Raw genomic sequence first — 18,826 nt, 5'->3', positions numbered from 1 at the left:
ACATTTCCCGCCAACAGCAGAGGGCGCTGTAACAAAAGACTTAGCTTATATAACTTTAGTTTCGTAAGCCCTTCTTTCGCTTTTAAAGACATCTTTTTTACACGTCTTTTTCCGATTTTTGACGTTCACCAGACATTGCAATATGCGCAAATCATACGCTTCACTGTTCAGATCACTTCACATTTGTAAACGCAATGTGGATAGTGATGATTAGCTATAAGTAATTTGTCATATCATATAATTATCAATATCAAGGCGTGCAAGCCTGACAAGGCCTTTTGCCCGCTTGAAGTGGGGAAGAAAAAGAGAGTCCCTGTATATGTCTGGTGCATTTTTCAACACTGAGTGCGCAATGCTTGAAAAATCAATAAATAAGTAAATGAGTTTTGTATTTTAAATTTTGTAAATGAATATCAAGATAATTTTTAAATGTATTCACTTTTCCTGCGGAAACAACATCTTGTGAAAAATTATTCCAAGCATTTGTTACTCTGTTAGTAAATAAATGTGCAAATCTGGAAGTTTTTACTGAAACTTTTAATAGTTTGTAGGAATGGCCTCTTGTAGCACTGTTCTCATTCAATGTAAACAAAGAGTTTATAGTTCTGCTGTCATATAATCCATGAGTCATTTTATACATATCTATTAAGTCACCACGCAGTCTTCTATATTCTAAACTAGGTAACTGAAGTGCTTACAACCTATTTTCATAGTCCATATCAGCAAACCAATGATTCTTTTAGTAAATCTTCGTTGAACATTTTCAATAATGTCTATATGTTTCACTAAGCCCGCATTCCAAACAACATTCCCATATTCTAAGACTGGCCTGACTAATGACTTAAATAATGGCACCATAATGTCTTTACTTTTACACTGTATATTCCCAACTAACATTCCAGTCAATCTATTGGATTTTTTTTATTGGTTTCATTAACATGAACATCAAAAGAGAGACCAGAGTCAACAATGACTCCAAGGTCTCTTTCCGATGAAGTCTCCTGCAAGTCCGTACCATCCATATAATACTTATAATGTGGATTATTTCTGCCTACGTGTAAAACTTTACATTTATTGCTATTAAATCTTATTTGCCATCTATCAGTCAAGTGTATTGAATTAGCAATACTAACTTGTAACTTTAATCGACCAACATCAGAATCTACTTCCTCATAGATCTTTGTATCATCTGCAAAGATTTTCACAAAACAGTCTAGTATATCAGGCACGTCATTTATATAATATACAAAGAGTGTGGGCCGCAAGACACTGCCTTGAGGAACACCACTATATACTCACCTTAACAGGACACGATGACTCAGTCCCTACTGATTGTCACGGACGACATAATGGCTCCGCTGTTTTTTCTTTTCTTTTACGTTTATGAAGGGGGTTCAAATCCATCTCATTCCATCTTTCTTCTATCATGGCAAGCGAAGTTGGCGGAGGCTGGTGGGTCGCTGGATTTTTATTTTAGAGGCGGGTGTGTTTCTTTTGCGCGTGCACGATGTTTTCCATCGTGCGTGTTCCCCTTGGTGGTTGGGCGTTCGAGCGTAGAGAGAGATCGTGTTGTTGTGTCATGTTTTCTATGTTTTATAAGTGTTTCGTGCAACTGAACGAAAAAGAATATATAGGAAGCTGAGTGAGCAGAGTGAGCGGAGTTCTAGTGCTTCAAATGCTCCTCGCCGGTTTGTCCCCATCTTCACTCGAAGGGAGTCAGTCCTTGGAGAAGGACGGTGGTGGAACCAGCGCTTTGCGGCTGATGTTCGGTCCCCCCCCCCCCCCCCCCCACCCCCCCCCCCCTCTGTAAACGACTTTATGTCCGCCAGATGGAACTGTTCTTCATTTCTGTGTTTCGATGTTAGCACCCGTTCGTTCGTTTACAGAACACTGTGCGGTGGCCAGTGGGTGGTTTTTGTCTTTGTCCCGTTAGTGTTTCTCCAGTTGACAGCATCGAGGTCTGGGGTTCTGCCTGGCGCGCGTCTTGAGGTGTTGTGCCTCCGTTACATTTGTGGGGCAACGTCACGTCGCTCTAGACCCCCCGCCTCTCGGAGCCGGCGACGGATCCGCTGAGGGCTCCGCTGACGTTTCCATACTGGGGGCCTGTCTTCAGTCCGCCGGCGTCAGCAACACTCCTGTGTTCATGTGTTTGATATTAATAATTTTTTTTTTAATCGTGAAAAACAAAAGAAAGACCATCCTGTGCTTCTAGTGATGGTAGTTTGACATCTCACTTTCCAGTGCCCTTGTGGTACAATGTAACAAGACTAAAGCTGTGGTTCTGCTGCCGATTTTTTCTTTGTTGTTGTTGTTTTTTGGTGGTGGTTGTTTTTTTTTGGGGTTTTTTTTTGTGTGTGTGTGTGTTTGTATGCTCTTGATGATATTTTTTTTATATATACATCGATAGACATATACACACAATCATTAAATGCATTACATAATTTCATTTCTGCGTGGGCTTGTTGTGTTGTGGCGTCTGTAATGGGGCGGGTGCACGTCCCACTTTAGCACGCGCGACACTGATACATACTGTGTTCTCTTATATAAGAAGTCTTTTATCCATTCCAACAATTTACCACAAATATCGCACCCTTGCAATTCAACAATTAACCTATTATGTGGAACTTTATCGAATGCCTTCTGTAAGTCCAGATGAATTGCATCCATTGGTTTATTGTTTTCAGGTGACTGCATCCAGTCATGTAAAGTATTCAGCAACTGAGTCACACAGGATCTACCACTGGTAAAGCCAAACTGATAATCAGACAATAAGTCGTGATCAATCAAATGTTTATTCAAAGTGTCACGCATGAAACCTCAGTCAAAAACTTTACAAATCACCGATGTCAAACTTACTGGTCGGTAGTTTCCAGGGTCTTGTTTGTTACCTTTCTTATATATTGGTTTTACTATCGCTACTTTCCATGCCTGTGGGATCTTACCATGTGATACAGTTTTAACAAACATAATCAACTTGAAGAAACTGATTGGAGTTTTGTTTAGGTTTCATGGCAAAGAAACGGCAACAGAAGGTTGTAGACATGCATGCTTTTCTCAGCAACACTTTCGTCATTTAGGCCAGTCTGGTTTAGACACAATCTGGCAACTTGCATATAAAGCAATCATCACGTTCATACGGTCAATCATCACGTTCATACGGTCTGATCTTTCGGATTCTTGGTTCTTTGGGAAGTTTCAGTTCCAGTTTAAACTGAGGAACTGAACTTGAGCACTGATCTTAAAACAGATCAGTGCAACTGAAGATGTCGGTGTCGCGCAAAGTGTGTGGACTGATCCAAACACAATCTACAGCAAATAAATGAATACATGAAAAGCTGATGCCAAATATACATAGGTATAAATAGGTATTGAGATATATATATATATTCACACGTCAATTTCGTGCGCAGCTATGTACCATTATGGTTTCTGCCAGGGGAAATCATCAATGGAAGACTTCTTTGTTTAGATTCATTGCTTTGGGAGATCAACGTTCGAAGATGTCAGTGATGACCATTATGGTCACCCAGTAACCGTCAGCACTCCAGAGAAGGTTACACAGGTAAGGTTATATATATATAGCGACTGGTGAGAATCCACTAATCACCTGAATTAAACAGAACCTGAAATACGATGAACTTTTCATCGGGAAGTTTAATTCATGTCATTTTCCATGATCACCTTGGCTTCAGGCTTTGCCGGGGAACCTTTGTGCCTGTTGGTGTCTTCATTACATAAAATTAATCACGAACAAAAGAAATAGAGTTTATTGAAGCACACACATCCACTCCACAACTTTGACAGGAAGATTAAATCGCTTTTTGGACATTGTGTCAACTGGAGACGAGACGCAGTTATTTCAATGTCATCCCCAAACAAAACAACAGTAAGCAGTTTGGGTCTTCCCAGGTGATAATCCACATGGAGTGAACATTAAAAGATCCAGAAGTGCGGCCAAACAAAATTAATGCGGATGCGTGTAAAGTATATTTCTGGTGTCGTCAACTCTTCAGAACAAAAAGACATTGACCTCAGAGCAGCATACCAACCACGGCACACATAAAGTATATGAAGCATGGCGCAGATAGTGTCCCTGCACAAAGACCGACGCAGGGTATCTTGTAGCAATCATAACCGCAGTGCCAGTGCGCACACACTGCAGCAGCAGCTTTTGACTTTCTGGCGGAATATAGTGCACGGTTGGTCATATATCCCCCGATAATTATTCCCTTGAATTTTGTCCCTTTGAGATTGGTTCCTGTTTCCTTTGGACATATACACTACTGAATATCTCGGGAATTCTAGTGTCTATGCTTTGGACAAGCGACAGCTGAGAGGAAGACAGTTCACAAAGTGTGTGATAATATAGACACTACTGAATATCTCGGGAATTCTAGTGTCTGTGCTTTGGACAAGCGACAGCAGTTCCAGAGTGTGTGATAACGAGCTTTCTTTGAGGGCGTTATTTTAGGTATGGTCCTTAGTCTTCAACGTGGTCGTGTGCCGTGAACACATGGTTTCAAAGAATGGGACAAAGCAAGCAAACTGAGGGAGAATAAATCAATAAGTTGAGGAAGCATATAAATGAAATAATAGAATTCATGTGTAAAAAAGCAAGGAAGCAGAGGGAGAATAGACCAATAAGCTGGAGGAAGCATTAAAAAAATCTTGTGTAAAACAGCAAGAAAGCTAATTAATTAAGGGAGAATAAATTACAACCAATAAACTGGGGGAAGTATAAATGAATAATTAAAAAAAAAATTCATGTATAAAAAAGAAAGCTGAAGAAGGGTATAACAATAAGCTGGAGGAAGCATAAATAAATAACAAATTTTCATGTGTAAAAGTGCAAGAAAGCTGAGAGAAATAATAAACCAATAAGCTGGAGGAAGCATTAAAAAAAAAATCATCTGTAAAAGAAGGAAGAAAGCTGAGGGAGAATAAACCTATAAGTTGGACTGAGGAAGCATAAATAAATAAATAAAATTTCATGTGTAAGTATGTCCACTTGGCTGCAGTCAGATGCTTATCGAGCGCCCGTCGTAGGGCTTGCGAGGACTTATCTCAGTTTTGTTATTGAGAGTGCACACAGCAACGTTTGGGTTTTCACAGGATCGATGGAATAGGCCCACTCTGTGTCCCAGCACCATTGGATGTTATTATATTGTTCAGTTGTTTCTGAACGGCTGCAGTTCATTCTTGAACATCTTTCAAAGCTTGGAAGACAAAGCCATCATCCGCTAGAGTAAGGACACGAGCTGCTCCATTGTTGTTTAGACCTGTAAGTCCTTTCTTATGCAGAGGACAGGGGAAAGCGGAGATCTTTGATTGTGGCAGTCCCATTGAACGTTTTGGAAAACAGACGGGTAACAACATGCACAGACACACATGTAGGGCATGATAATCATGCCTCAGATGTAGTCTTTTTACTTTCTATGTTAGTGCATGAATGTTGATGGTACCAATTAAGATCTGATCAAGATTCATTTTAATTACTGATTCGCATTGGATGAAGAATTGTACAATGTTTGGTAGCTGTTCGTGGTTTCACTATGGAGTGCACGAAGTCCCCATTTTCATCCACCAATCCCACAGACTATCCCCCTGTCCAATCCGCATTCCTGATTACATGATGTCTTCTTACCAGAATACATAGACCATGACAACTAATTTGATGCAAATTTCCTGTCACCTCAAAGGCTGTAGGTTTCGAATCAGCTCCATTTTTCTCATCACCATTCTTTTCTCCTCTCTGTGTCCGACTACTTTTCTGGTTCACATCCAAACATCCCTTTAGAAGAAGCAGCTGTTGTTACAACATTTAATCAACCCCCATCTACCAATCTGTATTTCTTATTACTCAGTGTATTCTTACCAGAATACATAAAAACACAGGACATGACAATATCATTCTATTACTGCTGACCCTAATTTGACAAAGAAAGAAAATGTTCTCTTGGTTGAGCCAAGCCTGCTGGCTTATGATGACAAATATTTCAACATGCTATCAAAATATAAATCTTTTCTTCTTTTGAGCAGTTAGTGTTTTCATTCCTGTCTGGATCTTTGGTGTTGAGAGATTCATGGTGGAGTTGCTGTTGGAGGGATGTTGTGGCAGTTTCTGCTGTTGATGGGACACGACCTCAGTCTGGCTCCATGACTGAGCTATTACTGTCATCAGTGGGGGGCGGGGGGGGGGCTTAGTAGGTGGTGTCTTGCAAATGTTGAATCAGAGCAGGCACTAATGAAGACCACCAAAGTGACCCAGTGGCAGGGTCTCCTCTGGTGTGTGACCTCCTAGCAATCTAATATCAATATACTGGTGTGCGGCCTCCAGACAATTAAGTATCAGTAGTTTCCTGTGGACTGCTGGTGCAGTGATTGTGGCACAAGAACCAGGGTGTGGCTGTGTATGGGGGACTGGGAATGAGAGGTGTGGAAGGAGTGTCACTGAAACAGTGCAGATAACAGGGCAGCACAACAACAAACAAAAGAATGAGATGACTGCCTGTATGAAACCCATTCAGTAAATTAACTTCTGAATTAACTTAAAAGTTCTGGGCGTGGGTAAGGGTGGGGACAGGCATGAGGGTTGGGAGGGGAGATAGCAGAGGAAAAGGTATTTGTGCGGGCACACACACACACACACAGACAGACACGCGCATACACATACACACACACGCACATACACACACTCAGACACACACACACACACGCACACAACCATGATACAAACACATCGCCCAAAATTCTTTCTAACTTTATTAAGACATCCATGCAGATATAAGATTATAACAGACAACAAAATTCTTCACATTTAAAACATAAAATACGCACACAAAGAGGTACATTGTCTGCACATAAAGAATACATAGAATATATTACACTTTGTTCATCCAACATGGTAAAAACTGTGATTTTAATTTACCAGGTGGAAAAAAAAAATACAGAAAAAAAAGAAAAGAAAAAACAAAAGAGGATCAGAATCGACTGATGTTTCCAGCAGTCCACGAGACTTTCCTGTGTCTCCTTTTGGTGAAATTATTCACTGGTTATCACCAACATACAACACAACACACTAATGAAGAAAAAAAGAAAACAACAACAACAATAACAAAATACCAAGCTAATCAGCTGCAGCATAAACGTTAACAGAGAGAGAGAGAAAAAAAGGAAAAACCCAAGCAGCATAATGGTCATGACTGTACAAACGTACTATTCAGTCAAGTACGGAGGAACACACAACCACAAAGGCCAAACAGATCGTCTGAACACTGTGCAACAGTCAAGAGATAAATATGTACCCACCCACAGCGCGGCCTCAACACAGAAAATAACACAGTATAGTCACAGAACATAGCTGGCAAACACTGCTGATCAGAGCCTAGCCATACACAACGATATGTTGCTCACAAGTACAAGGTTCTTTCTGCTCTCATCTGTCTTGTGTGTGCACATGCGTGTGCTTGTATGTGTATGTGTGCGTGCATGTGTGCGTGTGTGTGTGTGCGTGTGTGCATGTGCGCAAGTTGATGGTGGTGGGGGATGTATAAGTATGTATATCTATATCTACTATATTTATACACAGAAAATGCCGGAAGCCCCCCAACCCTCTCCCCAGGAAATGACTGTCCCCTAATTCCTAACACTCTCAAAGTTTTGCCTATCAGGAGAGTATGATGTATTCATAAGTCAGCAAGCATGAGAAAGTTTCTTGGAAAAGGGTACACAGACAATCATTATGGGGGTCAACATCCAGAGACTTTACCTTGCTTTATGTATCTATACATATGTATAAATATAACATTCATGCCCCTTCATTCCATTTCTAGAATACAAAATGCAGTTCTTATATATCACTTAAACTAAAAAATTTCGTAATTAAAGTCCTGGTAAGTACTCTGGTTTTATGTGAAGGCCAGGGGTCTGCTCTTTTTTCTTTTCTTTTTTTTCTTTTTTTTAACAGCAACTGTGGTGTAGCACATATGGATCAGTCTGTATGCCTTGACACCTCCTTGAAACTGAAACTTTGTGATATTTTAATTTCTTTCAAGAGCCAGTCAGTGAAATTTCATGATGTAACAAGCAATAGGAACACTAATTGATTTTTTTCCCCAGCATAACATAAATTTTCATTTCATATTCGTAAATTCTAAAAATGAATGTTACTCTTATTAATAATGATAATATATATATATATATATATATATATATATATATATATAAATCTCCATGTTTGCTCCGCTCCATAATTAATGCATGACAGAAGATGTGCAGGCAACTGTCATGAGACATAAAAAAAATGTTCAAAATATGAAACACATGGGGGCTGGGAGGGTGAGGAGGGAATACAGACCTGTTTCCTTTCGCTTCCTTTTTTTTGTTTTTGTTTTTCAGACACAGAAAGGGTCCAGAAAATGACTACGCCTGTGGGATCAGGTGAGAACACCCATGTTCACATTCAGTGATGAACACGCAAACAAGCTCCAAAGCAAACATGAACCATGGTTGTGAGCGATGAAGCACAAATATAATTACTCAAAAAAAGAAGTTACAAAGAAAAACAGACATTTAAATTATGTTAAATGTCACTATGAACCAACAATGACGATAATTATAATCGGAAAAAAATGTGATGGTGATTCACCTGGGAACAATTGCAGGTATTCTTTTACAATACATTCCACTGCTAAACACACACACACACGCAGACACACTCTCACAAACACACAACTCAATTAATAAGTTATTACTGCTGAACATTCTTACATAAAAGTGAACATTCTGACACATGTACCTCTTGAAATGATTGAACTGCAACAACTGTGAAATGTACCAAGACATCCACCCAGAAATCTGCCTCATCCATATGCAAACAACAGACACCGTAACAACAGACATTCAGCTTACTGTAACAACATGCATACAGCTCACAACTTACTGTAATTCTGAAATAACAACTATTACATAATGCCACATTGTATTATATGCTGTGTTTTATTTTTTTCGAAGTGCTGGATTCACCAGTGAATCATTACACAAGAGCCCATACACATAAAATGCTTTACAGCAGATGAAGAAGATTATTTGCTAATGTTCCTAATAGTGCAGCGTTTCAAACTGATGATGAGAGAAGAGTTCTTCTGACACATGCACATAGAGAATACTTGCTGTTTTCAGATGTAAAGCAAAAGCTACTACAACTCATTATAATTTCAGGACTATTCACCTCTGATAGACCAGTCAGTTACTGATCATGAGCTGTAAGTGCAACTTCAATATTTTTCAAGGATAGCAATTAGGTTATTTTAATTTTGGAACAGCAAATATCAGATTACAGATGGAAAAAGTCAATAATGACTTGATTAAAAGATCTCTCTCAAAGATCCTTCATTCCTCCATTCACAAAACTAGGTGTCTCCACTCCCCACAACCCCTCACCATTATAGCTTGAAAGGCTGAAACTGACAAAGAGGAAGATTTATACAGCTAAAAGAATTCCAATATTCCCTGAAGCAATGTTTTGCTTTTTAAGTGGTTTTTATATATATATATATATATATATATATATAAAATAAATACAAAATTTGTGAAGGATTGCGATTTCTTTGTTCTCAATTTTGAATGTTGATTGTGTAAAGCCTGTTCACTATCAACATCATATTATTAATATTAATCAAAACATTTCACCATGACTTTCTGGTTCAATTTTCTGTTCAGTACTCTAACAGAAATGATGATTTGAGAACCAGTAAAATGCAATGAGGACTGACAATGTCATTTGTCACACAACATTATAACGATACTGTTCACATATAGGATCATCTAAAAATAGCTGAGCGGTCCAAAGAAAAGGAACACAAGTTTCCACAGTGGTGCTTTAGAGTTTCCTCAAGCAATTTCTACCATCTAGAACAAAAGCTTGGTTAATAAAGCACAGGTATTCTGCACAGAAAAGAAGAATGGAGCATCATACTGTAAAGTTAAGCTGTTTCATAAATAACTGTGACCAAATTATGAAGTTATAAACAGCATTTCTGTGTGGATTAAGCAGCTAGAATATTTGGCAGTCATTCTCTCTCTCTCTCTCTCTCTCTCTCTCTCTCTCTCACACACACACACTGAAAGAGTAAGAGACAGCATATACATTCTCACAAAAGCAAACTCTCTCTGCACAAATAGTATATATTGGCCACACAGCAGCTGGTGACTTATCCATCCCAACCCACATCAATGAAAATAACAAATAAATAAGTAACAAATGTTACAGAAAACACAAGAGATAACATGTAACACCCAGAGAACACACAAAGCCAATACATACATTCTTCCAACCAGAATAGGCTTCATAAAGTTACATAAGCTCTGAATGGGATGTCTGGACTGGATTTCCGTACAATGGAAAAGCTTTCCATTTATCAGATTTTGCAATGAGAAAGAGGAGGAGGAGGATTGGGGGGATGGGTGGGTGGGGGTGGGGGTGGGGGGAATTGGGATGGGTGGGGGTTGGGGTGGGGATGCAAGATGAGACAAGGGTAGAGGGGAGAGATGCATCCAACATAGAATATGACCCAAGAATAATGATCATATGTGCACATTGCACACACAAAAAACGGAGTTTCACCCACATAATGAACATGAATGAAGGGTGGGGGGTGGGGTGGGGGTGGGATGGAGGTGGGGGTATGATTCACTTTGATGGATCAGCTCTATGCCTCTTCTCCATGGTTTTATATATATATATATATATATATATATATATATATATATATAAGAAATGATGTGCACTTTAAAACTGGCAAGAGCTTGGAGAGAAGATATCAACAGGGAAAAAAAAAGTGGGTGGTGGGGGTGGGGGTTGTGGAATCCATGGGAAAGGTAGTCTCTGTCATCATTGTAACCTTTACATCTGGACCGATTATTGCTGGTGTAAGAGTATAAGTGGAAAAGACAGCCTCTGAGATAATCAAAACAGTCTTCAAGGCCATTCGCTGCGACTGAAGGAAACAAGACGATGTGGGAACACATTCATCAGAGAGGCCGTTACCCCAATACATGTTTCATTCTGGACATGGGGATCTGGACTTTATAGCTATTCTGATACCACCTGCAAGCAATCTGACTTCAGAGCAAGAACTAACAGGTCACTAATCACCACTCATGGGGGAACACATGGAAATGATAAGTGCTAAGATGGCTGGACAGTTGTTTGTTGCTAGACTAGGGAAACAAATGGGTTACCCCTGCAATAAGGAGTTTTGTGCTGCAGAAGTGGAACAGATAGAAGTAATAAACTCTGCGAATCATAAGGACTGTTGTTACTAAAAAAATTTTTTTGTTAGTTGTTGTTGATAAAGTGCACTATCGTATAATCTAAACTGCTTCTTGCTAAAATTGAACAAAAAATGAATACCATGAATTATCAAGACAGTTGTCAAAGACTGCCTGTTTTTGGAAGAAGGGGGACAGATGGAAAAGAGTATTTCATTGGTTGACGGTACTTTCTGCAGGAGGAAGATGGAACAAAGGCAATGATGTGCTCTGTGAGCTGCCATCACACCTGCTTGTTGAGTGAATAATAATGCAGAATCTGTGCTGTGTGGATAAAACAATCTAAAGAAAAATGACTGACTAAGCAAAGATAACTTTCATTTATCATTGGCTCAAGAGGAACTAATGAAAATGGGAATTTTAAAAACAACCATCTGTATTTAGTTAATGCACATGTTAAGAACTTCATTTCTTTGAGATTCCTTGAAACAATTCTTTGGGCTGTTTATAGAGGAAAATAGGACAAGTGACAAATATTGAAAAACAGGTAGTTCAATATAAGCATCGGTGATTCTCTTCCCATGATGACCTGTTCTCATTTCCCCTGCTCTGGTGCATTAGATGGCTTGATTGAACTGCTGACCTGTTTTGACAAAGTCACTTTTGCTTGGGAAAGTGAATCAGGTAAAAGGGTGCCATCAATGAATCAGAAAATCACGGTTATTCCTGTCTAGGTAGGGAAGAAAATTAAAAAAACAAAAACAAAAAAAAACCCTGATGTACCACTTGGTTAGTAAAGCCGGCCTTGTTTGAAATTAGACTGGTAACTGATGTAAACCACAAAATTACAGGTGAAAATCAAACACAAAATGTTCAGAATATGTAATCAATAGAAAATGTGAACTTATCCAGCCAGACTGTGAATGCTGTGTTTACGAGACCTTCTGTTACTTATCACAGCTGTCATTTTATCTACGCTGATGTACCTGAAGGACAGGTAAAATGACAGGTGTCTGACTCATCGAAACAAATCACCAAGACAGGTAAAAATGACAGGTGTCTGACTCATCGAAACAAATTACCAAGACTGTTGCAAAGTGGTAAATTTTATAATGTGTGAAACAGCAATCAAAGGTCAGGTAATAAAGGACATTGTTCCTGCCAGTGGAGTTTGGTGTGAAGGGAAGGGATACAGGTGGAAATGATACCCCAGTAAAATATCCAAACCAACATGGTTGTTGTCTTTCTGCGGACGACAGTATGGGAACAAGGGGGAAAGGGACGGGGGTGGGGGGTGGGGGGTGGGGGCGAGTGCTCCATAATCTATCAAACCAATCATCACTAGTAATCATCACATTTTCAGACTTGAAGCAGTGCCTGAGATATCAAAGTGCCTGAGGTAATTTCATATAACGGGGGAAAAAAATGAAAGAAAAAAAAAGCGCCACTTGTATTTGTCCTACTTCATGTAACGTCTCCCTCATGTTGTTCTCTCTACCATCAAACATTAACACGACAAAATGAAATGAAAAAAAAAAAAAAAAAAAGCAGCGCCGTTAACCTTCATCAGCTTCTCTGTGGAATCTGAAATCCATTTCAAATTAAGTGAGACAAAGTCTGAGAGCGAATTATTTTTTCTTCTCCATATCCATCAAGGTTATATACACAAACAACGAAACCTCTGCACATGTACAACAGAAATAGAACGCCAAACTCCCGGCATGACAAATCATGCCTTGTCTTTATAAATGCTTTTAAACAAAACCATCACAAGTCAGTGACATACATCCAAGGGGGGAAAAAAAAACAAGCACAACAATTATAAATATGTGGCAATGATATTTAACAAAGCATCACAAGCAAAATGTTCAAAATATAGACGGAAAACGTCATCATCCAGACATAACACAGTCATTTTCACCTTCCAGTTCTTGCTAATATTTATACAAAAATTTCACAACCAACTCAAAAAAAGTGCAAGTTTAAAGCAGTTCTAATAATTGGGTCAAGAAAGGTGTGAGAGAAGGAAAAGAAACTACACATCAGGCCACCGTAACCAAAGAAAACCAAGAAGAGAGAGAATCTACATGTGCACTCACATGGTTTCTTTCTTAGCGTCTTCCATCACATCCCAGTCTCCATCTTCCCCATTCCCTTCTTCAAAACTTAGGCTAGGTTCACACTAAGCCCAGCCAGTTGCTGCAAGTCAACACACTTCAGTCTGACACAGCCAGTGGTTGTCAGCTATGATGCTCTCCAGATGAAAGAAACAAATATCAATAGGATTCCTGCTGCTTGTATCACTGAAGAGTTCCATCCCTTGGACCAGCCATCCATCTCATCTGTCGACAGGAGACAAAATCAAAAAGCTGGCTGGAGACGGCTGGTGGCCAGAATGAACATTAATTGCCGGTATCCATGGCAGGGAAAGCATAAAATGACGTGTGCACAATTTCTGGCCAGGTGCTGTCAGTAAGTGGCTGGGCCTAGTGTGAACACGGCCTAATGTTCTCCAAGGTAAAGGTAATTCTGAATAATTTGTAACATAACATAACATTGAACAAACAAACAAACAAAAAACAAATCCAGGTTGAACAAGATGACTAAATGCACAATATATTTGATTCATATTCATAAATAAATGACATAATTGAACAATGAAAAAAAAAAGAAAGAAAGAATAACAATGGCATAGCCGGTGCAGCAAAGGTCATAGCTCAAGTCTCCTCTAAAGAATGACAGTCACATGAGCTTTGAACACAAAACAACAAACAATACCCCACAGCACAGGATAAGTTTCCAAGCTGCAGGAAAAGCCAGAAACGACAAAACAGCTGTACAAAATGTGGTTTGCCTGCCATGTTTAGTTGTCTGAAGGCATGTGAACGACACGTGTCATATATACATTTTCACACACCTACACGCACACGCACACACACACACAGTCTTGCAAACCACACTGCCACACAAGTAAAGTGTTTCCATCTCCTGTAGGTCATACACTTCCTGACACCAATAGTTTCTTGGACCACATGATGGGGCCACACTGCCCTCATGTCCCCATGTGACCCGACTCACAGCACAATGAAATAGATAAAGCAGTCTACTGCTATGCTATGTACATCAGAAGACACATTACAAGATCCAAGCAGGACTCTGTTCCAGCACTACAAGAATTATATACAACACAATGGCCCGAAAACGCATAAGAGACAAAAGCCAGACCAACAGATGCTGTTCATCTAAAGAGACATCAAGTCAATCAAAACTGTTCAAATGAATACAATCAATATTCATTCCACCTGATTGGCAATCTGCTAAGGAAATACATTTCAAAACCTGGCTGTGCAAATGTATGCAATGGATTGTTTAAAACATTACACACAAGCCGATTTCATATTGTCCCTGATGTTAAGTGTAGATTTCATCTCTTCAATGATGAACTTTTTTTTTCTTTTTTTTCTTTTGTAAAAGAGCAATATCACATAAAACAATACTCTATGATACTCAGAGGTCTATGTGACAAATCAAAAGAGCTGATACGCTTACAGTAAAGAGACCAAAAAATACCACTAACGTTTGATAGTAAAAAAAGAAACAAGAGGGAGAGAGTAAGACACAGAGATAACAGATGAAAAAAACAAAAAAACAAAAAAAAAACGGAATTACCAAGAAGAATAAACTTAACCTGAAAATTAACATGCTTTGCAAAAGAGACATAATTTTGATACTTCCGCTTTCATTATATTCGCACAAAGATAAAAATCTACATCAGCTGCCCCGTATAAAGTGTACATGATCATGTGTACCATTTTAACTGTCGCAAAAAAAAAAAAAAAGAAGAAGAAAAAAAAAAAGAAGACGAATGCTATTGCTAAGGTAACCCTGTGTTTCATCAACAAGAGTGGTATTGCCAGCAGACTAACAAAAATGAAGAACAGTGACAGGTTCACAACTTGCATTCAAACAATATCATGTTGAAAACAGGAAAGAAAAGAGGGGGGGGGGGTGGGGTGGGGGGATGGTGATGGAGGGACTCGATGGAAGGAGGAGGGGAGGGGAAGAGAGAGAGAGACTGAGAGAAAGGAGGAAAAACTTCAAACCTGTGAATGATATATTCAAATATTATCTACTCACTTTTGCCGAGGTAAAGGGTCATACAATTCCAAACTAATCAAATAAAGTGACTTCAGCATATATCTTTATTGTGACAGATCATTTCAAGGACCATTTCATATCAGAAAGTCAACTTAAAATCTTTCATCTGTCTGACAGAATAAAAACAACAGCTGACTTAAGAAAATGTACAATTTGCAAGACACATTTTTCTCTCCCCTTCAGACTGACCTGTGCAATGCTACAGTGTGTGTGTGTGTGTGTGTGTGTGTGTGTGTGTGTGTGTGTGTGTGTGTGTGTTCTTTGACTTAGTTACTCATGAATCATCTCTTAAAACAGCTTTTTGAATGCTGCAGCCTAAACAAAGATATTTATCTACTTATTATAATTTTTTTTTAATTGCATTTACAGCTTATGCGGCAAAGTGGCCTGTAGATAGTAAACGACAGTGCATGTCACATAAGAAAAGTAAGGGTAATAGATCAATAATACATCATTTCCTAAAATTGTACATACATCACTTAAGACAAGATATCTAACAAAAGAGATTCATTTGTTCAGCTGTTTCATGTTATACAGTCACATATCAATGAAATGTTGCACCTGGTTGGAAAAGGCCTTCCAGCCAAACACACAATACAGAAACTGCAGGCTTTGTTCTTAACCTCTGAGGGAATATACAAGTAGGCAGACAATTTTACAAATCCACAAGGCAGTCCATAATGTTATATTAGATTTTCAGAGGACACACACCATGGTCTGATGTTCATGTGGCAGTATAATCAAAACCCACAACAAATAGACCTGAAACAGCAATGTAAATAGTGGTAGCTACTTTCCACGGATTCACAAAATCTGTACGCTCCAGATATACAAACACACCTACAATCATGCTCACCAGTACACTTACTTGCTCAGGTCTTTTTTGTCCTGCAAAACATTGCACATTTATCTCCCCCTCTTTCTTCCTTTAAAAAAACTTTAAAAGAAAAAAAAAAGAAAGGTTTTTAGTCCTCTTTTCCCTTCATTTTCTCCTTCCTTTCTTCACCACCAACAAGAAAGGCCATGCTCGGAGTGGTCCTGTCAAGGTCTTCAGTGTCAGCAGACTCGGGGGTGAACTGTCGATGGAGGGACATGGTGGTGGTCTCCAATCGGTGGTGGACACTCACTCACTCTGGCTCCATGATCAAGCCATCACTGTTGTCAGCATGGGCCTAAGTAGGTGCTGTCTTTGTATGTAGAATCAGAATAGGCACTACTGAACACCACTGAGGTGACTCGGCAGCAGAGCAGGGTTTCCTCTGGTGTGTGGCCTCCGGCTGACCCAACATCAATGATTCCTTTTTTGTGGACTGCTGACACTGAGGCTGCGGCAGACGAACCTGGGTGTGGCCATGTGTGGAGGACTCAGGTGTGGCTTTGTAGAAATGCCGCTGAAACAGTGCAGATGATGGGGCAGCAAAAAAAAAAAAAAAAAAAGGCTGTGCCGATTTGCAGCATAATGCCACTGATGTTTGGGGGGAGGGACAGCAATCAGCTGTTTGTTTGGGGGGAGAGACAGCAATTAGCTGTTTGTTTGGAGGGAGAGACAGCAATGGAGAACCTGAGTCACTGAAATTCATCTCTGTACCATTCCCCAGTAGTGCTAAATTCCCAAACACTCACGCCCATCATATGTTCATGGGAATAACGTGATATGCGCTCATCAATAATCTATGATCCACTGAACAGATTTTCCCACTTGGCACAGACTAAATGAGTACCACACACACACACACTTTTCCAATCACGAGCAACAATGATTTTTTCCCCCAAACATGCTCCCGAATTCAACTCATCACTAGTGTCATGATGGCATTATGTCTTTGTTATTCATTTCATGACATGTGCTCATAAACAACAGTTGGTTAACAAGCTTGAACTGAATTAGTTTTTGTATAACAGCAATCTTATTGCACAACGTAGTGCAATCATTAATCACGTTCAGTCACCATGTAAACTACCAATATGATCGGTGTTACAAATGTCAGTGAACCCTAAACTGACGCTGTTTAATATCCCATGTTTTATGAACAGAACAAACCACTACCAGTGACAAGAATCACCTTTAGTCAAGTATTTCATGAAATTTATCATTTCTTTCTAGTTTCCAGCACTGACAGCCCATGTTCTGTTTCTCCCTCTATTGCACACACACACAGTTATAACACAGTCCTCTGTGCATGCTTCTGGTTCTTCATTTTAAACCAGTCAGCGCTGAAGTTGAGTAGAAACATCAAACCAGTATACACAACCTCACTACGCACAGGCAATAACTGTTCTTGATAAATCTGAAATGACCAAGTCCCTTGGAAATGAATACCGAAGGAACCAGTTTCAGCCTGGGTAACACCAGCGGTTCTGCTGCTTTCAGCTCATGGACGTAAGCACTGGAACTAAGCTTTTCCAGAACCTTCCATATCAAATTCATACTTACACAGTGTTGCCAAAAACCATTTCCACTTTGCAGCCTTCACCCCCTCCCTTCCCCTTGTCTCCATACAATAACACATCATGGCAGAACACTCCTCTGCCACACACACCCACAAAAAAAAAGAAAAGAAAAGAAAAGAATTCAACAACAATGTAGCAGACAAATGATAATTTTTCCAGGACTTGTTTCAGCTCAACACACCCATACGGGGGTGCAAAAAAAGGAATGTTCATGTTCATGTACAGTCGTCCACATCTGGCTCCTGGCTCACAAAGCGTCATCGGGAAACAACTCTTTCCACTTCTCCTGAAAGAGGCGATGAAGGTTGTGTCCCGCCTGCCCCACCTCGGAGTCATCCTCGTTGAAGGTTTCACAGTTGGTCCAGATCAGCTTCAGGTCGGAGGCCACCTCACTGCGCTCCTTGTACCTGTCACACAGTCATCGTCGGCAATCAGGGTAATTAATGGTTTGGACATGATTGCTGTGCGTCTTTCTTCCATCACATTCACATACGTCTTCTTGTCATCAAAACCACGTAAGTCTCCTTTCCATCACCATCACATTGTCTTCTGTAAATACAGAACAATGCCTCTTCTTTCTGTCATAATCACATACGTCTTCTTTCCATATAGAACCATACGTCTTCTTTCCATCACAATCACATGCACATTCTTTCCATCACAATCACATGCATGTTCTTTCCATCACAATCACATGCATCTTCTTCCCATACAGAACAATCACATGTGTCTTATTTCCAACACAGTCACACAAATCTTCTTTCCATTTCAATCACATATGTCTTCTTTCAATTCAGAACCATGCATCCTTTCCATCACAATTCATGTTTGCAGCGCCACTCACACACAAACACACAGAGACAAAAACAACAAAAATAAATCAGAACACAGACGCTTACACATTGTCCCTGAGGCTGGTGTTTGTAGTGCTACCCAAACACAAAGA

General features: G+C 39.6%; 1 protein-coding gene across 1 annotated transcript in view; it reads right to left on the bottom strand.

Moving 5' to 3' along the window:
• Positions 1 to 15,418: 15,418 nt before the first annotated feature.
• LOC143290301 (bromodomain adjacent to zinc finger domain protein 2B-like) overlaps positions 15,419 to 18,826 on the bottom strand; it is a 75,099-nt gene continuing 71,691 nt past the window's right edge. The window contains exon 37 of the mRNA XM_076599652.1: positions 15,419 to 18,287. Within this exon, the coding sequence (XP_076455767.1) occupies positions 18,128 to 18,287 (160 nt within the window). The 3' untranslated portion in view covers positions 15,419 to 18,127. The remainder of the gene's footprint in view (positions 18,288 to 18,826) is intronic.

This window comes from Babylonia areolata, chromosome 15 (assembly GCF_041734735.1).
Source record: "Babylonia areolata isolate BAREFJ2019XMU chromosome 15, ASM4173473v1, whole genome shotgun sequence".
In the NCBI taxonomy this organism is placed as follows: Eukaryota; Metazoa; Mollusca; class Gastropoda; order Neogastropoda; family Buccinidae; genus Babylonia; species Babylonia areolata.
The sequence above is the reverse complement of the archived record's forward strand: the minus strand, read 5'-3'. Positions and strand labels throughout refer to the sequence as shown.